This window comes from Trachinotus anak, unplaced genomic scaffold (assembly GCF_046630095.1).
Source record: "Trachinotus anak isolate AG129_WGS33_773 ecotype Australia unplaced genomic scaffold, CSIRO_AGI_Tana_v1 ptg000021l, whole genome shotgun sequence".
Taxonomy (NCBI): Eukaryota; Metazoa; Chordata; class Actinopteri; order Carangiformes; family Carangidae; genus Trachinotus; species Trachinotus anak.
In genome coordinates this window covers 21,419,845-21,438,872 of record NW_027273872.1, presented here as the reverse complement: position 1 = coordinate 21,438,872, position 19,028 = coordinate 21,419,845, and the positions used below count along the sequence as shown (strand labels likewise).

Sequence of the window (19,028 nt, the reverse complement as noted above, 5' to 3'; positions counted from 1 at the left end):
TAACCACTTGTGTGAAATTGTGTCCTAATTACTGTGTGAAGTCTTGAGTAATGGCTAAAAAGAGTTTTGTGACATCACACTGACCTTAACCTTTGACCTCTGACCACCAGATCTAATCAGTTTGTTCTTGACTCCAAGTGAACGTTTGTACCAAATTTGAAGAAGTTCCTTCAAGGTGTTACCTACGTAGGTACGTACAAAAAACAATATACCTCTGGCTCTGGCTGTCGCTGGTACAGAGACATAAAAAGGATTTTCCTTCAGGAACTGGTGGAAACCAAAACAAAGGTAAAAGGAGAGTGAATGTTGGAATCACATTTGTCAGGTGGCCAGAAACATGAGTCCAAATGAATGATAATATTGCTCCGCTTCTGTCGGATGTGACAACTGTATGCAAACATGATGTCACTTTTGAATTTCATTTATTTTTACAGGTACTACAAATATTACACTCACCTACATTACAGTGGGTTAGTTAGGAATCAGATACCTCAAAATCTGGTTAAATAAAATCTAAACTTTCAAATAGAAATTTGAATTTATAAGTTATATATTTATTATAATAAATCATTTAGCCTCTAAAGTTTTACTGGGTTTGGTGTGACCAGTGGCTTAGTAGCCATATCCTGCGTCAACAAAAATGAATGGAAATCCTGTCATCCTGTAATTGCAGGTAGAAGTTACATAATCCTGCTTTAAGATGTTAAACTGATGATCAGGTTTTAATTAGTCTGCATATGTAAGACTGTTGCCTGGTTCTAACCTTAACCAAGCATTTTCAATTCATCATGAATGAAAGTCTCGAGGTGCATTTTTGACAGAACAAACCAGCTCAGGCCACAGTCGGTGCATGTCAATAATGATCTTTAATGTCAATATATACAGAACTTGAAAGAAAAATAGAATTTTAAAAATCAAATGAAATAAATACAATATCATACAATTTCCACAATGTCTTTTTGAAGAGATATCCATGGAAATTTTTTTTTTTTTCTTTTTTTAAATTCAGCCTCTCTGGTTTGACGGGGTGCGTCCCGTCCCCCCCAGAGAAATCCCCACAGCTCCCCCACATGCTCTTCATCTTCATAATCTTCATTATATGTATATATATATATATATATATATATATTTATATATTTTTTGCAAACTAGAATTTCTGTTATCGTTACCACATTGTTTCACCTTCGAACTCTAGACATTATCTTTTGTCCATCTGCAGCTTATTTTTACCTCTTTTGATCCACTGTTAGCATCACAAAGTAACATGAGTCAGACGGGGAATTTTAAGGGAAAAGAAATACAGGTTGTGTCCACACATGCATTTATGTTACCAAAAGTGCTGGCAGATGACATTGATCCTGAGGGACGTTTTAATCCGCCGCAAGCAGGATCATGTCTTTTTATTTTTAAGAGAGCAAACAGTCTTACAGTGTCCCTCAGTCAATATCATCATGCCAGCACTCTCACACATAAACCGTAACTTCACTTTGAAGTAAAGAAGTTAAGAGAGCAAAAGCAAACAAGGGGAGGAGAGAGAACTGAGGAGGAGGAGGAGGATGGCAGAGCGCAGATGAAGAGCAGTGGGGGGGCACAGTTTACCGAAGCAGCTTTGAATCAGCCAATCACAGTGAAGGAGAACATCAGCTGGTGCGTTTCTTCCCCACTCGAGGAAGAAAGAATGAAAGGCGAGGAGGGCAAGTGCATATGAAAGCTGTGGAAATAAATACAAGTCTGTCTCCCCAGCAGTAACAGATATGTGAGTTTCCCCTCTTCCTCTTCAGCTGACTTCTTCACAATGCAATCCGTCCAGTGTGTGCGTGCATGTCGGGTGGATGTGAGTGCATATGTCGGGTGTGTCAAATAAATAGGTTAAAAAGAGAGACAGTAGGTCTGACTGGCCAGGACTTCGGTGTGTGTGTGTCTGTGCGCATTTGCGTTTGCGTATGAGAGTCCGACTGAGAGTGAGGTCAAAACTGGAGGGTGAGCAGTATGTGTGTGTGTCTGTGTGTGTGCCTATGTGTGTCTACATGTCTGTTGACGTGAGTTTCTTCATGCTGCGTCTTTGCGCTAGACTGGACGCTGCCACGGGCTCCAACACCGGCTGGCTTGTCTTCTGGCTCAGTGCTGAATAGGTGGCCGCCATGGCTCCCTGGAAAACGACAACAACATGGACACTTGGATTTAACTTGTAAAACATACAACTGCAATATCACTCCATCACCAGCTTGTTGATGTGCCTGTTTAGCAGGAAGCAGATACGCTCATCTTCATGAGCGAATCTGTGGTGCAACTGACAATTAATTTCACTGTTGACTAATTTACTGATTATTTTCTCAATTAAATAAAAGAAAAAAGCGAAACACATGAATCTACTTTTCCTAGAACCCAATGTGACATATTCAAATCTTGTGTTTTGTCTGACCAACAGTACAAAACTCTTATTTGAGAGGCTGGAACCAGAGGATGTTCAGCATTTGGCCTGAAAGTGACTGAAACCATTAATCTATACTGACCAAAAATATAAACTCAACACTTTTTTTTTTTTTTTTTACACATACACACACTCACAGAGTTTATATGTCTTAAATTTCCTTCACAAATGTGTTTAAATCGGTGTTAGTGAGCCTGAGACACACCTGTGCAGTAACCATGCTGTGAAATCAGCACCTTGACATGCCACACCTGTCAGGTGGATGGATGATCTGACGAAGAAGTGCTCACTAACAGATTTTAACACATTTGTGAAGAAAATTTAAGAGAAATAAACCCTCAGTATGTGTGTGTGTAGAAAAAAATCTTACATCTTTTATTCCTACACATTAAAAATGGAAGTAAAAACGAAAGTGTTGCGTTTATATTTTGTCACTATATTGTCAATAAATCAGCTAATTTTTCTATTTGATGGATCAATAGATCGGTAGATTCTGGGTGAGTTACTTCAAAGTCCAGCTTCTTTCATACAACATCTGTTCGTGCTTAAACTACCCACTTATCTAGAGATGAATCTGAAACACATTGTGCATTGTTTTTAAGAAAATTGCAGAGTGGGAGCAGCATGAAGACTCATTGCAGTGAAGGGTTTTGAACAAGTGCAGATGCAACTTAAAAGGTAGAAATAAGTCTCACATAATCAAACTTCAGTGACTACAGGCAACAGTGCAGGCTGTCAAGTTCAAAGAGGTTCAGTAACAGTTAATATGATACATGCTTTAGCGGCATCCTAGTGGTGTGGGGCTTAAAAGGCAGATCATGTAATCACAACATCTCTCTCTCCCTCATTTCCTGTCATCTCTTCACTGTCATTATCTAATAAAAAGGCAGGAATATAAGGTACATGCTTGACGTAGTCAGCACAAGTCCTGGCAGAAAAGGTGCTAAATTGATGAGAGTTCCAGGAAGAGAGTTTGAGTTTTGAGCTAACAAAGACACCACATGTGCACAAATAACACCTAATAACAGCAGTGGTGTCCAGAGGGGCACTTCAATATAAACCATTTGTCAGGCCTTGAATCACACGTGGGAGAGCGGAGGAGAGCAGGAATAGACTGCTGACAGCAGAGCGATTCATGACTAAGAGTGAGTCGACACTCATCAAATCCAAAATCGGGACCGAAGAGCGGAAAAACAATCTGTGGTCATTGTTGTTCTGACAGCAAGGTAAAATTGAATGTAACCAGTGTGAGTCCACTGAACCATCGATCCTACCTGATCTTAATTGTGTGTGAGTGGGTGGAGGATGGTGGTGAGGGTGTTAATGATGCTGGAAATCTTAAATAAACCCACAGCTATCAATAGAGCTCTTCTTAGACGTCAGAACTGAACACTGCTCCTGACCGGGCTCATCTTTTAATGGTGTTACTATCCTTGGAAAACGCACGATGTCACAACACAGGCTTTAAAATTGTTCCATAGACTTGACAGTGACCTTGCTTTTGCTGCCAGACCTCAGAAATAACAGAGGAGAGTGTGGGTGAGGTGGAACAGGTTTTTCACTGCAGGAGGACTCTCCGGGATCCTGTTGTGTGTGCCAAGATCTTTTCTAATCTCTTGCTGAATCTTTGCCTTGAAAAATGTTCTTCTTGAGTTCTAGCAAGGCAAGTGTAACAGTAAAATACTGTATTTGTTTTATTTGACTGGTAAACATTTTTCAACCAAAGCCAGAGGTAAGACGGGAGTCTGATTTGTCAGCTTCTCTGTTACATTACATGAATTAACATCTATACAGAAGATGTACAGGGAAGGATCTAATGATGGGACAAAGGAAAATTTCTGGTTAAGGTGGTAAAGAGGGAACTGAGCCACGAGCTCTCAATTTACTGTTGATCTTTGTTCCAACCTTCACCTCGGATCACAGGCTTTGGGTTGTATGTGAAAGAATAGGATCAGAGATAGAAGCAGATTGCTGTGCAGGGTGGCTGAACTCTCTCTGTGTGAATGGGTGAAGGGTTCAGCAGTTTGAGAGCGCCTCTGTGTACAGCTGCTGCTCCCACAGATAAAGAGAGGTCAACTTCAGTGGTATGAGCGCTCTGTAATGATGCTGCTCAGACAACCTCTCTCTGGAGGGGGGGTGAGAATAACTGACTGGGAGAAAATGCCCAAACGTGAAAGGGGGGGGGGGGGGGGGGGGGCTGTGAGTGCTTGTGGTCTCTTGCAGGAGGAGCAGAGAGAGGTTAAAGGAGAAAGGGACAACCAGATTTCTGTTGTGTTGTTTTTACTATGACTTCTTGTGGTTTCAAGTGGGCTCCCAATGACTTTATAAGGGGAAAGTTTCTTATAGCTTCCGGTTCCCAATTTGTGATGTTCACTGATTTTTTTATGTTGGCAACAATCCAACTGAAGGTCCTTTCATTTTCGATGTCAAGTTTTGTTATCAAGTCTTCCCTTTCCTATAAATCATGCTGGGAGATAAAACAAACACACACACACACCACACAAACTATATGTGAAAAAACATTTTTGTTAACTGAAAAAAACCAAAAAAACAAGGCTTTATGAAAAATAAAATAATAATAATCACTAACTGAAACTGCATTATGTGCTCACAAAACTAAGATAAACAAAATGTATTTAGTTTTTGTCTTTGTCCTGGTGCTTTGGTTTGATATGAAATCTTTTTTTTAGCTGTGCTAGATGGAGCCATATGTTACAGCTGGCTGACTCTGTACCACCAGTACATGTGCAGTTTAAGTTCCCAAAACATTCACTGTATTAATGATGTCAAGTACAACATGTGAAGTATTATATTGTTAATTAACTGCAGTGATGAGGCACAGAGACAGTCCATTTGGTTTTGGTTGAATTTTGAGTTGGTTCATCTGAATGAATCGAACCTTTAGTTTGTTGGGTTTTTAAGTTTTTTTCATGTTTTTTTTCCAGATTAACTCGACCTGCATCTCACCTCAGAAGCATAATTACACACACTTTGAACTTAAGGCTGCATCTTGTGTCGATTGTTTACATGTTTGTGCCCATATCTACATCTTATGTTCTGTTGTTGTTTGCTGTGTCCATTTGAGTTTTTTCTGGTTAATGACACAAATGACGTTTGTTGTTGTTGTTGATTATGATGTTTTGTTGAGTTTTTATTACACAATACTTTGTCTGAACCTTTTTGATTCTTGCCACTGACAAAACCCCATTTAACGAAAAAAACGAAAACACTGACACAAACAAGCAAACATGCTGTAAAAACTAATTAAAACTAAACAGAAATAAAAATGAATGAAAAATCCAAAACTATTATTACCTTGACACACACACAGACACACACACACACACACACACACACAAATGACTCACCATTTTTAAAAAGTCACCAATGTAACATCCGTTTTTGTTGTCAGTTGCCTGGTAACAGTGCTCTCACTCCTTAAACGACTTGAACTTTAAGGGTATTAGGTACTCGTCTTTCCATGTCGAGAGAGTGACCTCATGAGTTTCATTTGAAGGAAGCGTCTGACTGGGTCAAGTAGCAAGATGAGACAGAAGAATAGACACATCTGCTGTGTTGGATCTGGTATTAGTAATAGCCTGAGATCAAAAGTGCATGAATCATTGCACAGACGTTGCCGGGGTATGACATCAGCTAGGAGAGTTTTGACCCTCTTCTGGTCTGGAAGGATTATGTACATCTAAGCCTTGAAACGCTGAGTGAAGTGTCAGCACATGCATCAAGGAGCCACTAACTGTTAAAGTCACCTACATGGTCAGGAATGGTTCTGTGTTTCTGTCAATGTTAGTTAGCAGGATATACGCTCACCTTGACGAGGTGTGGTGCATCATGGCGTGTGAGCTGGAAGTGTGGGAGCGCATCTCTGCAGGTGATCCAGGAATGCTTTAGAACCTGCTCTGCTGTGTATCGCTGGTGAGGGTCCACATGGAGCATATGGGACAGCAGGTCCTGGGACATACAAAACACATCCAGTCATCATCAGTCCTGAACAGCATTTGAAGAGAGTTTTCTTACTTCGAACAGCTATAAATGTCTATTTAATGTGGTAGATACAGGCATGACTGGCTGATTTTATTTAATAGATAAACTCATGCTGCGACCTTTAAAAAACACAAAAGGTTTGTTGTTCATTCATCAGTTTTACAACATTCCTACAGTTTATGAATCACTTAAAAAACAAGCGTACTAAAGTGCCTTACAGACATAAAAACAGAAAAAATAAATTCATTAGTATTAGACTCTAAAATTCTGCCTCAAACACACATCACCAGTGTGAGGCCACAGTGTCACTGTGCGTACCTTTGACGTGTCTGATACAGTGTCCCAATTGCCACCCGTCAAAGAGAACTTTCCGGACCCTATTCGGAGTAGAATTTCCTCTGGTGTGTCGTTCGGCCCGTTAGCAAACGGCGTGTACCTGACAGAGAGGTAAAAGGATAGGTTAGGGAAACACATAACCACATGACATCAATCATATTCATGAATATCTGAAATTGTGGTGGGAGGGGGCTGGGAAATTTGCAACAATTAAAAAAAAAAAAAAAAAAAAAAGTTTAATCCATCGCTCCAAAATCCAGCCTGAGCACGCTTAATGTCCATAATAACACAAGAGTAGTAGGTGACAAGAGCGCTAATGTATGACCCCTATTTTGAGCTCGATCTTTATGAGGCATTAGATCGACTGAGAAATTTGGACCCTTCATGATGAATGATTCCCTTCCACATTTGAGCCAAATTACCCAGCAGTTGCTCCTGAGTGCAGTCTTACCCTGCCAGCATTGTATACAGTAGAACTCCAAGGCTCCATATATCACAGGCTGCATCGTAACCTTGACGCATTAGTACCTAGACACACACAAACAAAGACAGGCGCACCATCAGGGACGACTCTTCCTTTCTCCTGTTATATATCTTTTTCCATGTCTCTAAACATTGTATCTTCCCTGTGCCAAGCTTTGTTTTCTTTTTGTTTCTATCATTTTTCCTCTCTCACCTCTGGTGCCACAAAGTTGGCGGTGTAACAGGGGGTGAGGAGGAGGCCGTTGCCCCCCCGAAGCTGCTTGGCGAATCCAAAGTCACAGATCCTGATAGAGTCAGGATTCCCCGAGTCGTCCATATACAAGATGTTACTGGGCTTCAGGTCTCGGTGTACCACCTGTGGAACAGCAGAAGAGAATATAAAGACAAGGGATCTTTGAATTGGACTTGTGCTTGTGCAGACGTGTTTCCTCACCCCTTGGCAGTGGAGGTAGTCAACAGTCTTGGTGATGGTGTAGAGCACAGCACTGGCCTCTCTCTCTGAGAAAAACTTCTGCCTGAGGATCTTATCCAGCAGCTCTCCTCCCTTCATCAGCTCTGTCACCAGGTAAACATACCTGCCTTCATCATACACCTAACACACACACACACACACACACACACACACACACACACACACACACACACACACACACACACACACACACACACACACACACACACACACACACACAACCTGTCAGTATGTTCACAAACTCTTTAAAACCTTTCTGCTTTGGAAATCTCACACACAAATGTTACTGACGTCTTTCAGAGTGATGATGTTGGGATGCTGTCCGTATCGCATCAGGATTTCGATCTCTTCAGAGGGGTCCCTCTTACTTTTGTCTATAATCTGCGGAAACACAGGCAACAGTAATTAATGCCCTGACTGGGTGAAATGGAAAAAATCATCTATTGTGTATTTAAAAATCTAAACCATCTCAGATATTTAAAAGACCAACTCATTGCCATAATAAAGTTTTGAGAAGAATATGGATTCAGATGTTGAACGTGTGCTGCCCTCTCCTGGTGCATCTGTAACACTAATCACATTCAACATGAGCGCTTCATTTCCAGCAGTTTCACATATACCAAGGTTTAAAGCCTCCTATATGAACCCCCATTCTAGAGACAGCAATGTACGAAAACTGCACATCCTCACTACAACCATCGAATGTAATTCAATTAGTCATTCAGTTCCCTAAGAAATAAACATCATGGTGCTTTTTAAAGCTGACCTATCATAGCCTTCAAAATATATAGAGTGCTTTACATTTTTCATTTCAATAAAAGAAACAAAGTCACTACACATGCATGGCCTCAAAGCAATGATTATTTGATACAACATTTATAATTTACATAATATGAATAACTGTTAGAAAGATTATAAGTCTTACATGTGGGGCAGCAGTCTGCTTGCCCATTCTTTATTATCCTATTATCCTGAGCAAGGCACTTCCACCACATTCATGTCCTATCAGTGTTTGTCTGATGACCAGTTTCCGACTTGTAAACTGTTCACATTAACATCAAAGTCTTAACTATAACTGGGACCTCAAAATTATCTGAGAGCGCAGATTTAACCAACTTGGTGCTTCATAAACTGTGTGTCTGAACCTCAAACAAACAAGGATACAGCTCATTTCAGTCAAAGTCTGACACTGCAGGTAATTAACAGTAATAATATAGTGTTGTATTATCAATGCACAGTATTTTAACCTTTATAAAAGCATCTCTGGTGTGACTGCATGTAACTGTGCGTGGTGCTCAGAAAGAAAAAAAACAAAAACTGCTGGCTTAACGTTATTGATGCTTTAACACTGGATTTTCAGAGGTTGCAAATAAACATTTTAATTTCCAGTCAAAATTAATTAAACCAGTAATTACTATTTTTTTTGTATCTGGTTACCTTCACAGCATAGTCCATGGCAGAGACTCGGTGTACACAGCGTTTGCAAATGGAGTAAGAGCCAACCCCTATGTCCTCCTGCAGCTCGTACAGATCAGAGAACTTGGCCGAGCCCCCGTGCATCTGGAAACAACGAGATTTGAACTGTTACTTTTAAATTAACCTAAAACATTAAAGGCAGGTGCTTCTGGCTTGGTCTAAACATTATTTTTGTGTGATGTAATTGACCAGATGCTACAACAATCCTTGGTTGGTCGATACAGGTCAACATAGTGTGTTGCACGTCAGAGGTCCCACATCAGCTTGTTTTAACACATGTTCATAAATATACCAGAGAGGAACTTCAGTGGTAATGTTAACACATATTCAGCATAACACTGTCAGAACAGATTTGGCTCCCTATTCACACTTTGCACAACTATGAAATGCTGTTCACAACTTAAGAATGTGTGTTTGTATTAAGGGTTTGTGTAGGACACAAACACAACAACAACAATTAAAGGATATGTTTTTTGGGTTTATTTTCTAAATTCCTGATCCCACTTCCACTGTGAAAAACTAGACTTTTAAGTTTACAGTGATGCTGTGAATATTGTCAAGTTAAACAAAGAAAAATCTCCTGATTCTTCAGAACATTAGCATCCAGCAAGGGAAGTGTTTTAGCTGTTTCATCACCACCAGGAAAGCACTAAATAGATTACTACAGTTCTAATGTTGATAATTGTTCAGTCACATTTACAGATGTGCTAACTACAGCGATAACTTCCTTTCAGCAATGAGTAAATATCCACAATAAAGCAGTAGACATTTTTAATCAGAATTATGTTGCAAAATGGCAAAAACATGTTGACTATTGAATTTAAATGGAATCAATCTTTAACTTTCAGTATGTGCAACGACTGAGGTTCATACAATAGATGAAGAGTAAAAAAATATCTGCATGTCACCCTAACATACACAGGTTAATGTGGTAATGATTAACCTGTGTACACTGTGATAGAGGGCATGTAGAAAGTATAGATAATGCGTGTTCACCTGAACTATAGGGAGTATGCTGAGCAGTGGGGAGCTCTTGTTCTCATCCATAGGGGTTGGAGCAACAAAACTGAAGCCTTTGAAGAGCTGGTGGGCGTTAGCGCTGGGCGGGATACCTGGGGAGTCTAAATATACAAAGACAATTCATGATATAGACAGATGAACAAACAAACACCCACTAAATTTTGGAGTTGTAGTCAGGGCTCAGTTGCAGTTTCCATGGCTGCAGGAGCGGCTGTTGCTTTTAAGATGAAAAGCATGTGAACAGAACGTGTGTGTGTGTGTGTGTGTGTGTGTGTGTAGGTGCTGATTTACCTTTAGGTGTTTTAGCAGTGAACTCTGGGTCAAAGCAGAACGTGTCATCTGGTTTTCCTGCTGCAGGCTTGAATGGGGGCTGGAGCTCCCTCCTGTACAGTTTCTGGAGAAAATGCAGGTACACACACACACACACACACACACACACACACACACACACACACACACACACACACACACACACACACACACACACACACACACACACACACACACACACACACACACACACACACGTATTAGAAAGCAAACCCCACCACAGGCTGTTTGGAGTGTGTGAACTTATGTGGAAGAGAAGCCAAGACCCCTCCCAGTTTAACCCCCTCCATTCCCTCTACAGCTCGGTCCAGCCAATAGCACCCTGCTGGCTCTTAAACACTCACACAGGGCTATTAGTGCACACACAGTAAGAACTGGCCCTCTGCCCAGACCCACACACACATACACACACACAAGCACACACAAAGCTGGCGTGGCCAAGACTGATGGCCAGTAGTCACCAAGCCAAACGTTTGCTAGGTGTGAATCCTCAACAGAAGCTGGGAGAGTTACATGTCTGTGTATGTGTGGGTCTGTGAGAAATGAAAGGGTGGGGTGTAGGGTGCGCTCACATTCCAGTCGATGGTGGAAAAGAAAGCGTGGCGTTTGATCTCCTCCACTCCATCGGGCCCGGCACCTATAGACACAGATCAGTCTGGTTCAGTTAACCTGGCACACTCGTTTTCATTGTTTTCAGAGGATCAACACATTCACACATTCTCCTCTCGGCGGTGTTCAGCATGTGATTTAAGTGGATGCCAACATGTTAACAAGCTCAAGCTAGGCGAGGGGTGCAATGTGAGGATCAGCGCACCTCATTTTCTTTTATTCTAACAGGTCTACACACTCCCACACACACAACCCACTGCAATGCACCTTACCTAGTCTGTTAGCAGGGTTACGTTTAAACAGCATTCGCAGCAAACTCTGGGCTTCCAGACTGAGGAACTGGGGCATTCCCAACTTAGCTCTGGGTGGGGCAGAAAAGAGCAAAGGGTCAATAAGAATTACAAGAATCATCACTAAATGCACATTTGAAGACTTTTAAGATGCCTGTGATGCTTTGAGTGCCTCAGTCATGCAGTACATAATGACTCACTTGAGAATCATGTTCATGGTCTCATTGCGGTCCTTCCCTTGGAATGGTAACGTCCCCGTTAGCATCTCAAACTGTAAATGTGCAGTGAAATCAACACGATTATTTTCTAATTAGTTCATATTAATGTCAAGGTGAAAAAGATGGAGCCAATATTTGTGTAAATTTGTATGAACTTGTGTACCATAAGTACTCCCAGAGACCACCAGTCCGCACTCTGTGTGTGTCCTCTCCTGTTGACCACCTCAGGGGCCATATACTCCACCGTACCACAGAAGGAATACGCCTTCTTATCAGCATCTACCGACTCTTTGCTCAAGCCAAAGTCTTTACAACAGCAATGCAAAGCAATGTGGTGAGATACACAATTGACTGAACAGTCATAGTCTCTTTCAGTGATTATACTATCCAGAATAATTATTAGTTTAAAGAAACATAAAAATAGCTACTGAGAAAAGTCAGCCTAAGGACAAAAAGGGGGTCAAAAATCTATTATCTATTGTCAAAAATACAAATTCAAGATGATACAGTTTAATTACAGGTCATCAACTACATTAACCAATTCAGTTACACTTAGGAATAAAAAAATGTGTCAAACATTACAATAATTCAGCATGACATACCTGTTAACTTTATGTGTCCAGCTTCATCAAGTAAGATGCTGAAAGACAAAAACAGTTTTTCCACAGAGGTAAGCTTCAAACAATTTGCAACACCACAGTGGCAGTATTTAAATAATCTCTTTGTTTTCCACTTGAATAAACTCTGGTCTTTGAACACTTTGAAGGATTTAAGAGTTTTGGGTAAATCTTATTCTGGAGATGTGGAAGTTTCGAAGTTTTAAATACAAGAATCCACAGATCAGAGCACCCGATTCAAAGCCACACTGAACACATCTGGTCAAAGGCCGTGGACTCCTTCAGGTGGACAAAAGTGAACAATGTGACAGCTGATATGACTCTGTGTGAGTGTGTGTTGGTGTGTGTGAGTGTGTGTGTGTGTGTGTGTGTGTGTGTGTGTACATACATGCTTAGTGAAGTTACTGGCAGATATGACTTGGCAGGCACAGGTAGAGGGATAAGGTCTAAATGGTGGCGTTTACTTCCTGATTTGTGACTTAAGAACAGTAAAAGGCTACAAAAAACTCACTAAAACAAAATTTGCTTTGATTTCAACATTGGAAAAATAAAAATTATGGAACTCTATCATTGGAAAACTTTTCTGAATAAATTTTCTTGAGAAGCAAGTATTCTACCTAGTCCTGTCAGCTTCCATATGTTGAAAAAAGATTAAATTTCTCTTGATATCGTCGTGTAAACCCATTTACATCAATGTTTTATGCACACATAAGTGATATGTTAATTATCTTCTAACAGAATCTAACACCATGATAATTTTACTTTTAGGTCTTCGAAAATTGCCCACATACATCATCTTAATCATTCACTATGTCATTATAGTCAGTGTGGTAAAAGATGGGACTGAATATAAATAAATTATAGATTCAAAAAAACATTTTCTAAATAGAAATAGATAATAGAAACATTTTGAATTTTAAATGTTAATTATCATCAGTATGAAACAACGAGTAATGCCTCTTAACGAGCTCTAACTACTGCCGTTATGAGTAGATCAGAGGAGGCTGTGGTGTTTTGACAATATGGCAGGTGATGATGCCCAGAGCCGTACAGTCAAACATCACCAGTGGTTTTGTACTTGTCAGAACAAATGTTTGTAATCAACCATAAGCAAACTATGGCTGCGCAGGTTCTTTCTGGATTGGTGGATGATGTGGGTGTGCTGCCATCTTAGAGTGTGAAAGGTCAAAAGGTGGAGGTGAGGTATAGGATTCATACTTCTCTGGCTTGAGATCTCTGTAAACTATGCCCAGGTTGTGCAGATGGTCGAGGGCCAGGGCCAGCTCTGCAAGGTAGAATTTCACATCTTCCTCTGTAAACATAACCTGATAAGAACTGGACACATTTACTCTCTGAACTCAGAAGAGGAGAGAAATTCAACAGCAAAGGAAAAAAAAACACAACTTCAGTATTAAGCTTCAGTTACCACAAACAGAGAAAACAGAAAATGATTATTGTCACAATATCAACATTTCAAATACGTTACATGATTCAGCAAGCTGTTGATTTGACATTGCCAGCAGCTATCGCTTTGGTTCTGAGACAAGCTTTCAACACAAGGTTTGTCTGGAGAACAATCACACATTGTCTGAGTTCCCTGAAAGCATTTGAAAAGAGCTGATCTGAGCCTCTAACTGACAAGCAACTGATGATCCAAAAGCGAATACAGATTCCAAGAGAAGCACTCATGTTTCCAGGAGGAATTTAAGTCACAATTTGAATAAAAAGCAAACAGAAAACAGGAGAGACAAATGACTTGGCTGTGCATATGCTCTTATAACATAATAAAATACTCCTGCATGCTAAATGTGCACCTGTTCCATTTGTAGCTGTCATTTTAACTATTCCTGAGGGTTTACAAATAAACTTTGATGCATATGTTAGTTCTGATTTTCACAAATATGTTTAAAAACACTTGAGGTTAAAAAAATAAAATTAAAAAGACCATTAAAATCTTGAAAGGATAAGGTGTACTTTTCTTTTCAGACTGAAGAAATAACAGATAGAAAAAGGTGCAAATAAGCTTCAAGTATAATGTGATGTCAGGCAACGGAACGTCAGCTTACCTCTTTGGATAAGCGAGTGAATACATCCCCTCCCCTGAGAAAGTCCAGTATTAAATACAGTTTCCCTTCTGTCTGAAAGGCTGGGGAGACAAGGAAACAAATCATTTATCCACAAGATAATTATATTCTGATTAAACACAGACACTCACATGTTCGGGCTACAAGGTAGAAGGAGGTACATGTTGACACTGTAACTCACTTTGAATAGCAACAGCTTGCTGATATCAACAGTGATGATACAGATGGGATATGGATTTCAGAATAAAAGTGGATATTAGCTTGAGCAATGAGTTTCATTGTTTTCATGTCTTTGTGGAAATCCTGTCTGTTAAAGATCGATATAATAAATGGGGCTAAATCCTGTTCAATTGCTGTGTAATGACACTCAAAATATTGTGATGTAAACAATGTTTCTGATTGGAACATGAAGACGCGCATTAGGAACTAATCGTAAACTCAATCTTCACTGGGATTAAATCTGCATAATCATATAATATAATCTGCTGCATACATCAGAATACGTGTGCTTCTCTTACCGTAGTGCAATTTCACTATGAAGGGATGATTGACTTCCACTAAAATGTCTCTTTCCATCTTAGTGCGAACTCTGTCCCTGACTGGAGAGACAAAACAGCGAGGGGACAGCATCAGAGAGTAACAACGCTGGGGACAGAACATGGTGGCTGATTGGCACTGTGGTGTTTTGTGTGGATGTAGATTAAAAAACAAAGTTGCATTACCTTTCAAAGATGCCTTTTTTAGAACTTTCATTGCATATAACTGACCAGCATCTGGACCAATAATCTTCCTGACTAGAAATACCTGAGAGAGTGAGAGAAATTTTAGAAAGACACAAAACACCTACAAGCGCACTGGTGGAAACATGCTGCGTTTCCTCACCTTGCCAAAAGAGCCCTGGCCGAGGACTTTGAGCAGTTCAAACTGAGATGGATCAGCTTTCTCACAGCCCTCTTTCACATGGTGGGTGATCGGAATCTCCTTATACGTCCCATCATCCTACACAAATGTTATCAGTATGAGACAGCCACGCAAAACTGCAGGTGTGTCAGCTTGAATGCACACATACACATGCTCCAAGATATCACGCCAGTCATTACTTACACAGTGTGAGAAAGATTCTCCCTCCTCCATGGGCTCGTCCATGATCTGATGTCCATTGACCTGCAGTCAAACCCACAAATATCATCAGAGGAGTCGGCAACAGTAAAGACCTCCACAAAGCTTGTTCATCCTTGTTTTCAGCTGAGCAGGACTATGACTGCAGCTGCTGCACGCCCACATGTATGATGGAAGATTCAACAGATGAAATCGATGAGTCACATGCAATAACAGTGCACTTTCACTTCTCCAACTGGAACTCTGTTTGTTGTCAAACAGTATGGAGTCCATACTTTAAGCCTGTCCAGCTGTTCAGCTCTCATCCTGTCTCTATAAAGCCCCCCATTATTAGCATTCTAGCTTAATCCCCAGCCATGGCAAAAACAACATGTCTGACTGGCTCTGGGAGGCTGATGTTTGCTAGGGCTGCAGTCAGCATTCAGCCTCTTGAGGACAAACTGGGGTCTGGTTCTTTTATGGATTCTGGCTGAGCGTTGTGGCAAGACGCTTTTTAAATGACCACAGTCAGGCATGCTTTGTTCTAATCAGAAATACATTCAGCAACCTTTCTTATAGCTCTCCTCTGTTTATTTAAACAGCCATACACTGTGATGATACTGTCAGCAGAGCAATGTCAGATCGCTCGAGTAAATCAGACAATAAACTGACCAATATAAAATTATCCAGGTCTGCATATTTCACTTCTGTGCTGAAGCTCAGCCTGCATGATGTATTCAGTCCAGTGTGTTCGTGTGCGTTGAATTCCATCAAGCCTCTGAAGAGGGGGGGGGATGAGTCATAGCGCTACGCAAGCCCACTCAGTGGGTGGAGCCACCAACATACACTCTTGTACATCCACAGAACAGAGGCCAGCAAACCACTTTCCAATATCTTAGTGTGATAAAATAACATTAACAACATAAACATTCAAATCAGTCAAGATATACACTTCAAAGCAAGACACAAGATAGGAAAATGTCAAAATGTAAGCCTTGGTGCATCTGTGAAGTATTAACATCCTGGCAAGCCAAAGGCAGGGCAGTGCTTGTGTCATAATTCACACATATATTTTCACTCCCACCTTTGCTGTGGCTCATCACGGCTTGTAACAGAGTGCAGCCTACACTCGCAGCACAACCAGGCGAGCCTTTTTCAGCCTTTTGAAATGATGTCTGACAGCCATACACAACATCATCTCACAAGCTACTGATACTGGCATACAAGGCTTTGATTAAACATCATCTTCAAAGTCAAAAACTTATACAAAGTAGATTAAGCAGCCAGCATCATCACAAGCCCAGTTTAAGTGGCGAAGCTTGATGTTTACTTCTGTACTTCTGTTATCATGGCAGCTTTCAAACATACAGCTTTCAGGGAACAGTACATTAAAGTGCTTACTTGTAGCAAGAGATTAAAAAAAAACTTTATTAAGGAGTAATATTAAGAGCACAATAATTTAGATTGTTCAATATTACCATGCTGCTCATATAAAATGAGGTCCCTCAACAGATTAGGAGAAATGTTAGGCACAATTCTCCAGCAGTATAACAGGGGAGAGTTCAGTCCAACAAAGGATCGACCAGGTCAGAAGTGTATGTTGCAACAGCTCTCTGCTGGCTTTAAAACAGTCACAGCAGTCAGACACAGTTTGGACTGTAGGTGTGAAAGACTGCAAAGAATCTCAGAGATGGAGAGGTTTAGGATGTCAGATCGGCTTAGCCGCACACATAAAGAAAACACCTCACCATGGGGCCGTGCAAACGCAAGCTGAACCCTTCCACAGCTGTCACAAGATAGCATTTTGAGAAGTCTTTAATAGGTATCACTATTTTCTCTAAAGGTCTGGAGGTGATGAGTTAGCCATTAATTAATACACAAGTTTACATTCCAGTAAGAGCTCCATGTTGTTGTACTTGAGCCTGCATGTTTGCATATAGCAGTAACATCAATTACTTTACTTTGATAGTGCAGTTAATATACTTCCAGCTGTGTAGATGAATAGTTTTATCAAATATTAGTTACTACGTAGTTTACAAACCGAAGTTTTAGCTAATAACAGCATCACCAAGTCACTTGTGCTGTGACAAGCCAGCCTTCAGTTGTGTAGACGTCTGACCAAATGTAACCCAGCTAGAGTTTAACTTTGAATAAATGTAACGTTATTGAAATATTTTATTACCTTATTATAGACACATGAGAGCCCTTTGCCAGACGACGCTTACCAGCTCTTCAATAACTAGACGGTGGAGGCTGAACAAAAAATAAACTTGTCTCCAACTTTCAAGCCTGCAAGCTGTCAGCTAGCAAGCTAACTACGTGCTAATGCTATCCACGCTAAGCTAGCTATGAAGCAAACTCCTACTGAGAAGTGTAAATAGCAACAAAAGCCAAGAGGAAGTCATTTGTCATCGGATAAAGAGCCCGTCCCCTCGGCGGAATACTGACCAGTAGAGAAAGCCCGGACAGGCAGCTACTAAATTAATAGAGCCGGGCAATGCAACAAAAATAAACACCTAACCAGCTGTTAGCATTAGCTAGCGCGTTAGCATGCATCACGGTGCGCTGCAGGTCGTGACGCGAATTTAAGCTCTACCCAGCCTCGCAGGGCAAGCTAACTTAACGGGACAGCACAAACCAGAAACACTGTTAAGCAGATTAGTATGCAAAACACGCATTTGTCCACTCACCTCACTACTAACGCTGTTTACCTCCATCTTGTGCCAGGATTCCTCTCTAAGTCTAAGGCATCATAGTCCACCTAGACCCCCGCTCCACGTTGCATGGCTTCCCCTCTGTGGAAGTCCGGCTGTTCTGCTTTGATGATCGGACGCAAGCTGTGCGGCTGCGGGATGGGATCAGGATGGGATCGGGGGGTCGGTGCGGGGAACAGTTGATGCCGATGACTGGACCATACGCTCGCCGAGAGCACCGCTACCCTGCCATAGATGCGAATATGGCGGCTACCGTGGTACCTGATCGTCAGTGAATGAGAGTTTATTGACGTATTTATGACGCAATTCAGTTAAGGATTTCCCCCGTCCAAACCAAAGCAGCGGATCTGGAGATAGAGATGAGGGAGAGAGCAGGACGTGGTGGCGTGGGGCTGCATGGCATGCTGAGAGTGACACACATGCATCCGGGTGATGGCACATTTGCTTACGACTCTAATAGTCACTGCCATTGTGTCAGACAGGGAGTTCAATTTATGGCTGAAGCGGGCTAAAATTAGGGAGCAGAAATGTCTCCTCTTGTGGTGAGGCATAAATCTGAGCCCCTGATCTTACGGGTGTAAGTTGAATGTTTTAAAGCCACTGTTTCATAAGCCTGTCCATCCCTAGTCCAAGTGGAAATAAGAGGCTTAAAGCTCATCCACTTTCTCTGCAGCTCTGTCGTTCTCCCACCCACAAGCACAAAGTCTTTGTGTGGTGAGGTAATGCATATATATACCACGTCTACATTTGTTTGTGCTTGTCACCAGTTAGTTTTCGACTTCAAAACTGAAAACACAATTATGCCTTTGTGATGGCAACTAGTACCGATTTACAAGACTGCGCACGGT

At 41.1% G+C, this 19,028-nt stretch overlaps 1 protein-coding gene across 5 annotated transcripts; it reads right to left on the bottom strand.

Moving 5' to 3' along the window:
• Positions 1–847: 847 nt before the first annotated feature.
• rps6kal (ribosomal protein S6 kinase a, like) lies at positions 848–18,505 on the bottom strand. 5 transcript variants are annotated; one of them, XM_071457250.1, is made up of 22 exons: positions 18,157–18,505; positions 15,473–15,532; positions 15,251–15,367; positions 15,091–15,172; positions 14,887–14,967; positions 14,351–14,430; positions 13,503–13,636; positions 12,270–12,307; positions 11,831–11,973; positions 11,650–11,720; positions 11,432–11,520; positions 11,123–11,187; positions 10,512–10,614; positions 10,197–10,321; positions 9,162–9,284; positions 8,016–8,105; positions 7,686–7,844; positions 7,446–7,607; positions 7,221–7,297; positions 6,752–6,869; positions 6,260–6,400; positions 848–2,149 (listed from the first exon to the last, which is right to left on the bottom strand). In XM_071457250.1, the coding sequence occupies exons 1-22, from the start codon at positions 18,181–18,183 to the stop codon at positions 2,024–2,026; spliced, it is 2,211 nt and encodes a 736-aa protein (XP_071313351.1). In that variant the 5' UTR covers positions 18,184–18,505; the 3' UTR covers positions 848–2,023. The 5 variants fall into 5 exon arrangements, with proteins under 5 accessions (XP_071313351.1, XP_071313352.1, XP_071313353.1 ...); XM_071457251.1 differs by having other exon boundaries at positions 13,503–13,609; positions 18,157–18,503; XM_071457252.1 differs by lacking the exon at positions 18,157–18,505 and adding an exon at positions 17,649–18,106.
• Between the last annotated feature and the right edge of the window lie 523 nt (positions 18,506–19,028).

Coding starts and splice junctions, on each gene's coding strand:
- rps6kal (XM_071457248.1), bottom strand. CDS start 16,237: ATGGAATTCAACGCACACGAACACACTGGACTGAATACATCATGCAGG. Junction 13,637..14,350: donor TCACTCGCTTATCCAAAGAG/GTAAGCTGACGT, acceptor TTCTGAGTTCAG/AGAGTAAATGTGTCCAGTTC. Junction 8,106..9,161: donor CCATGGACTATGCTGTGAAG/GTAACCAGATAC, acceptor GTGTTTCCGCAG/ATTATAGACAAAAGTAAGAG.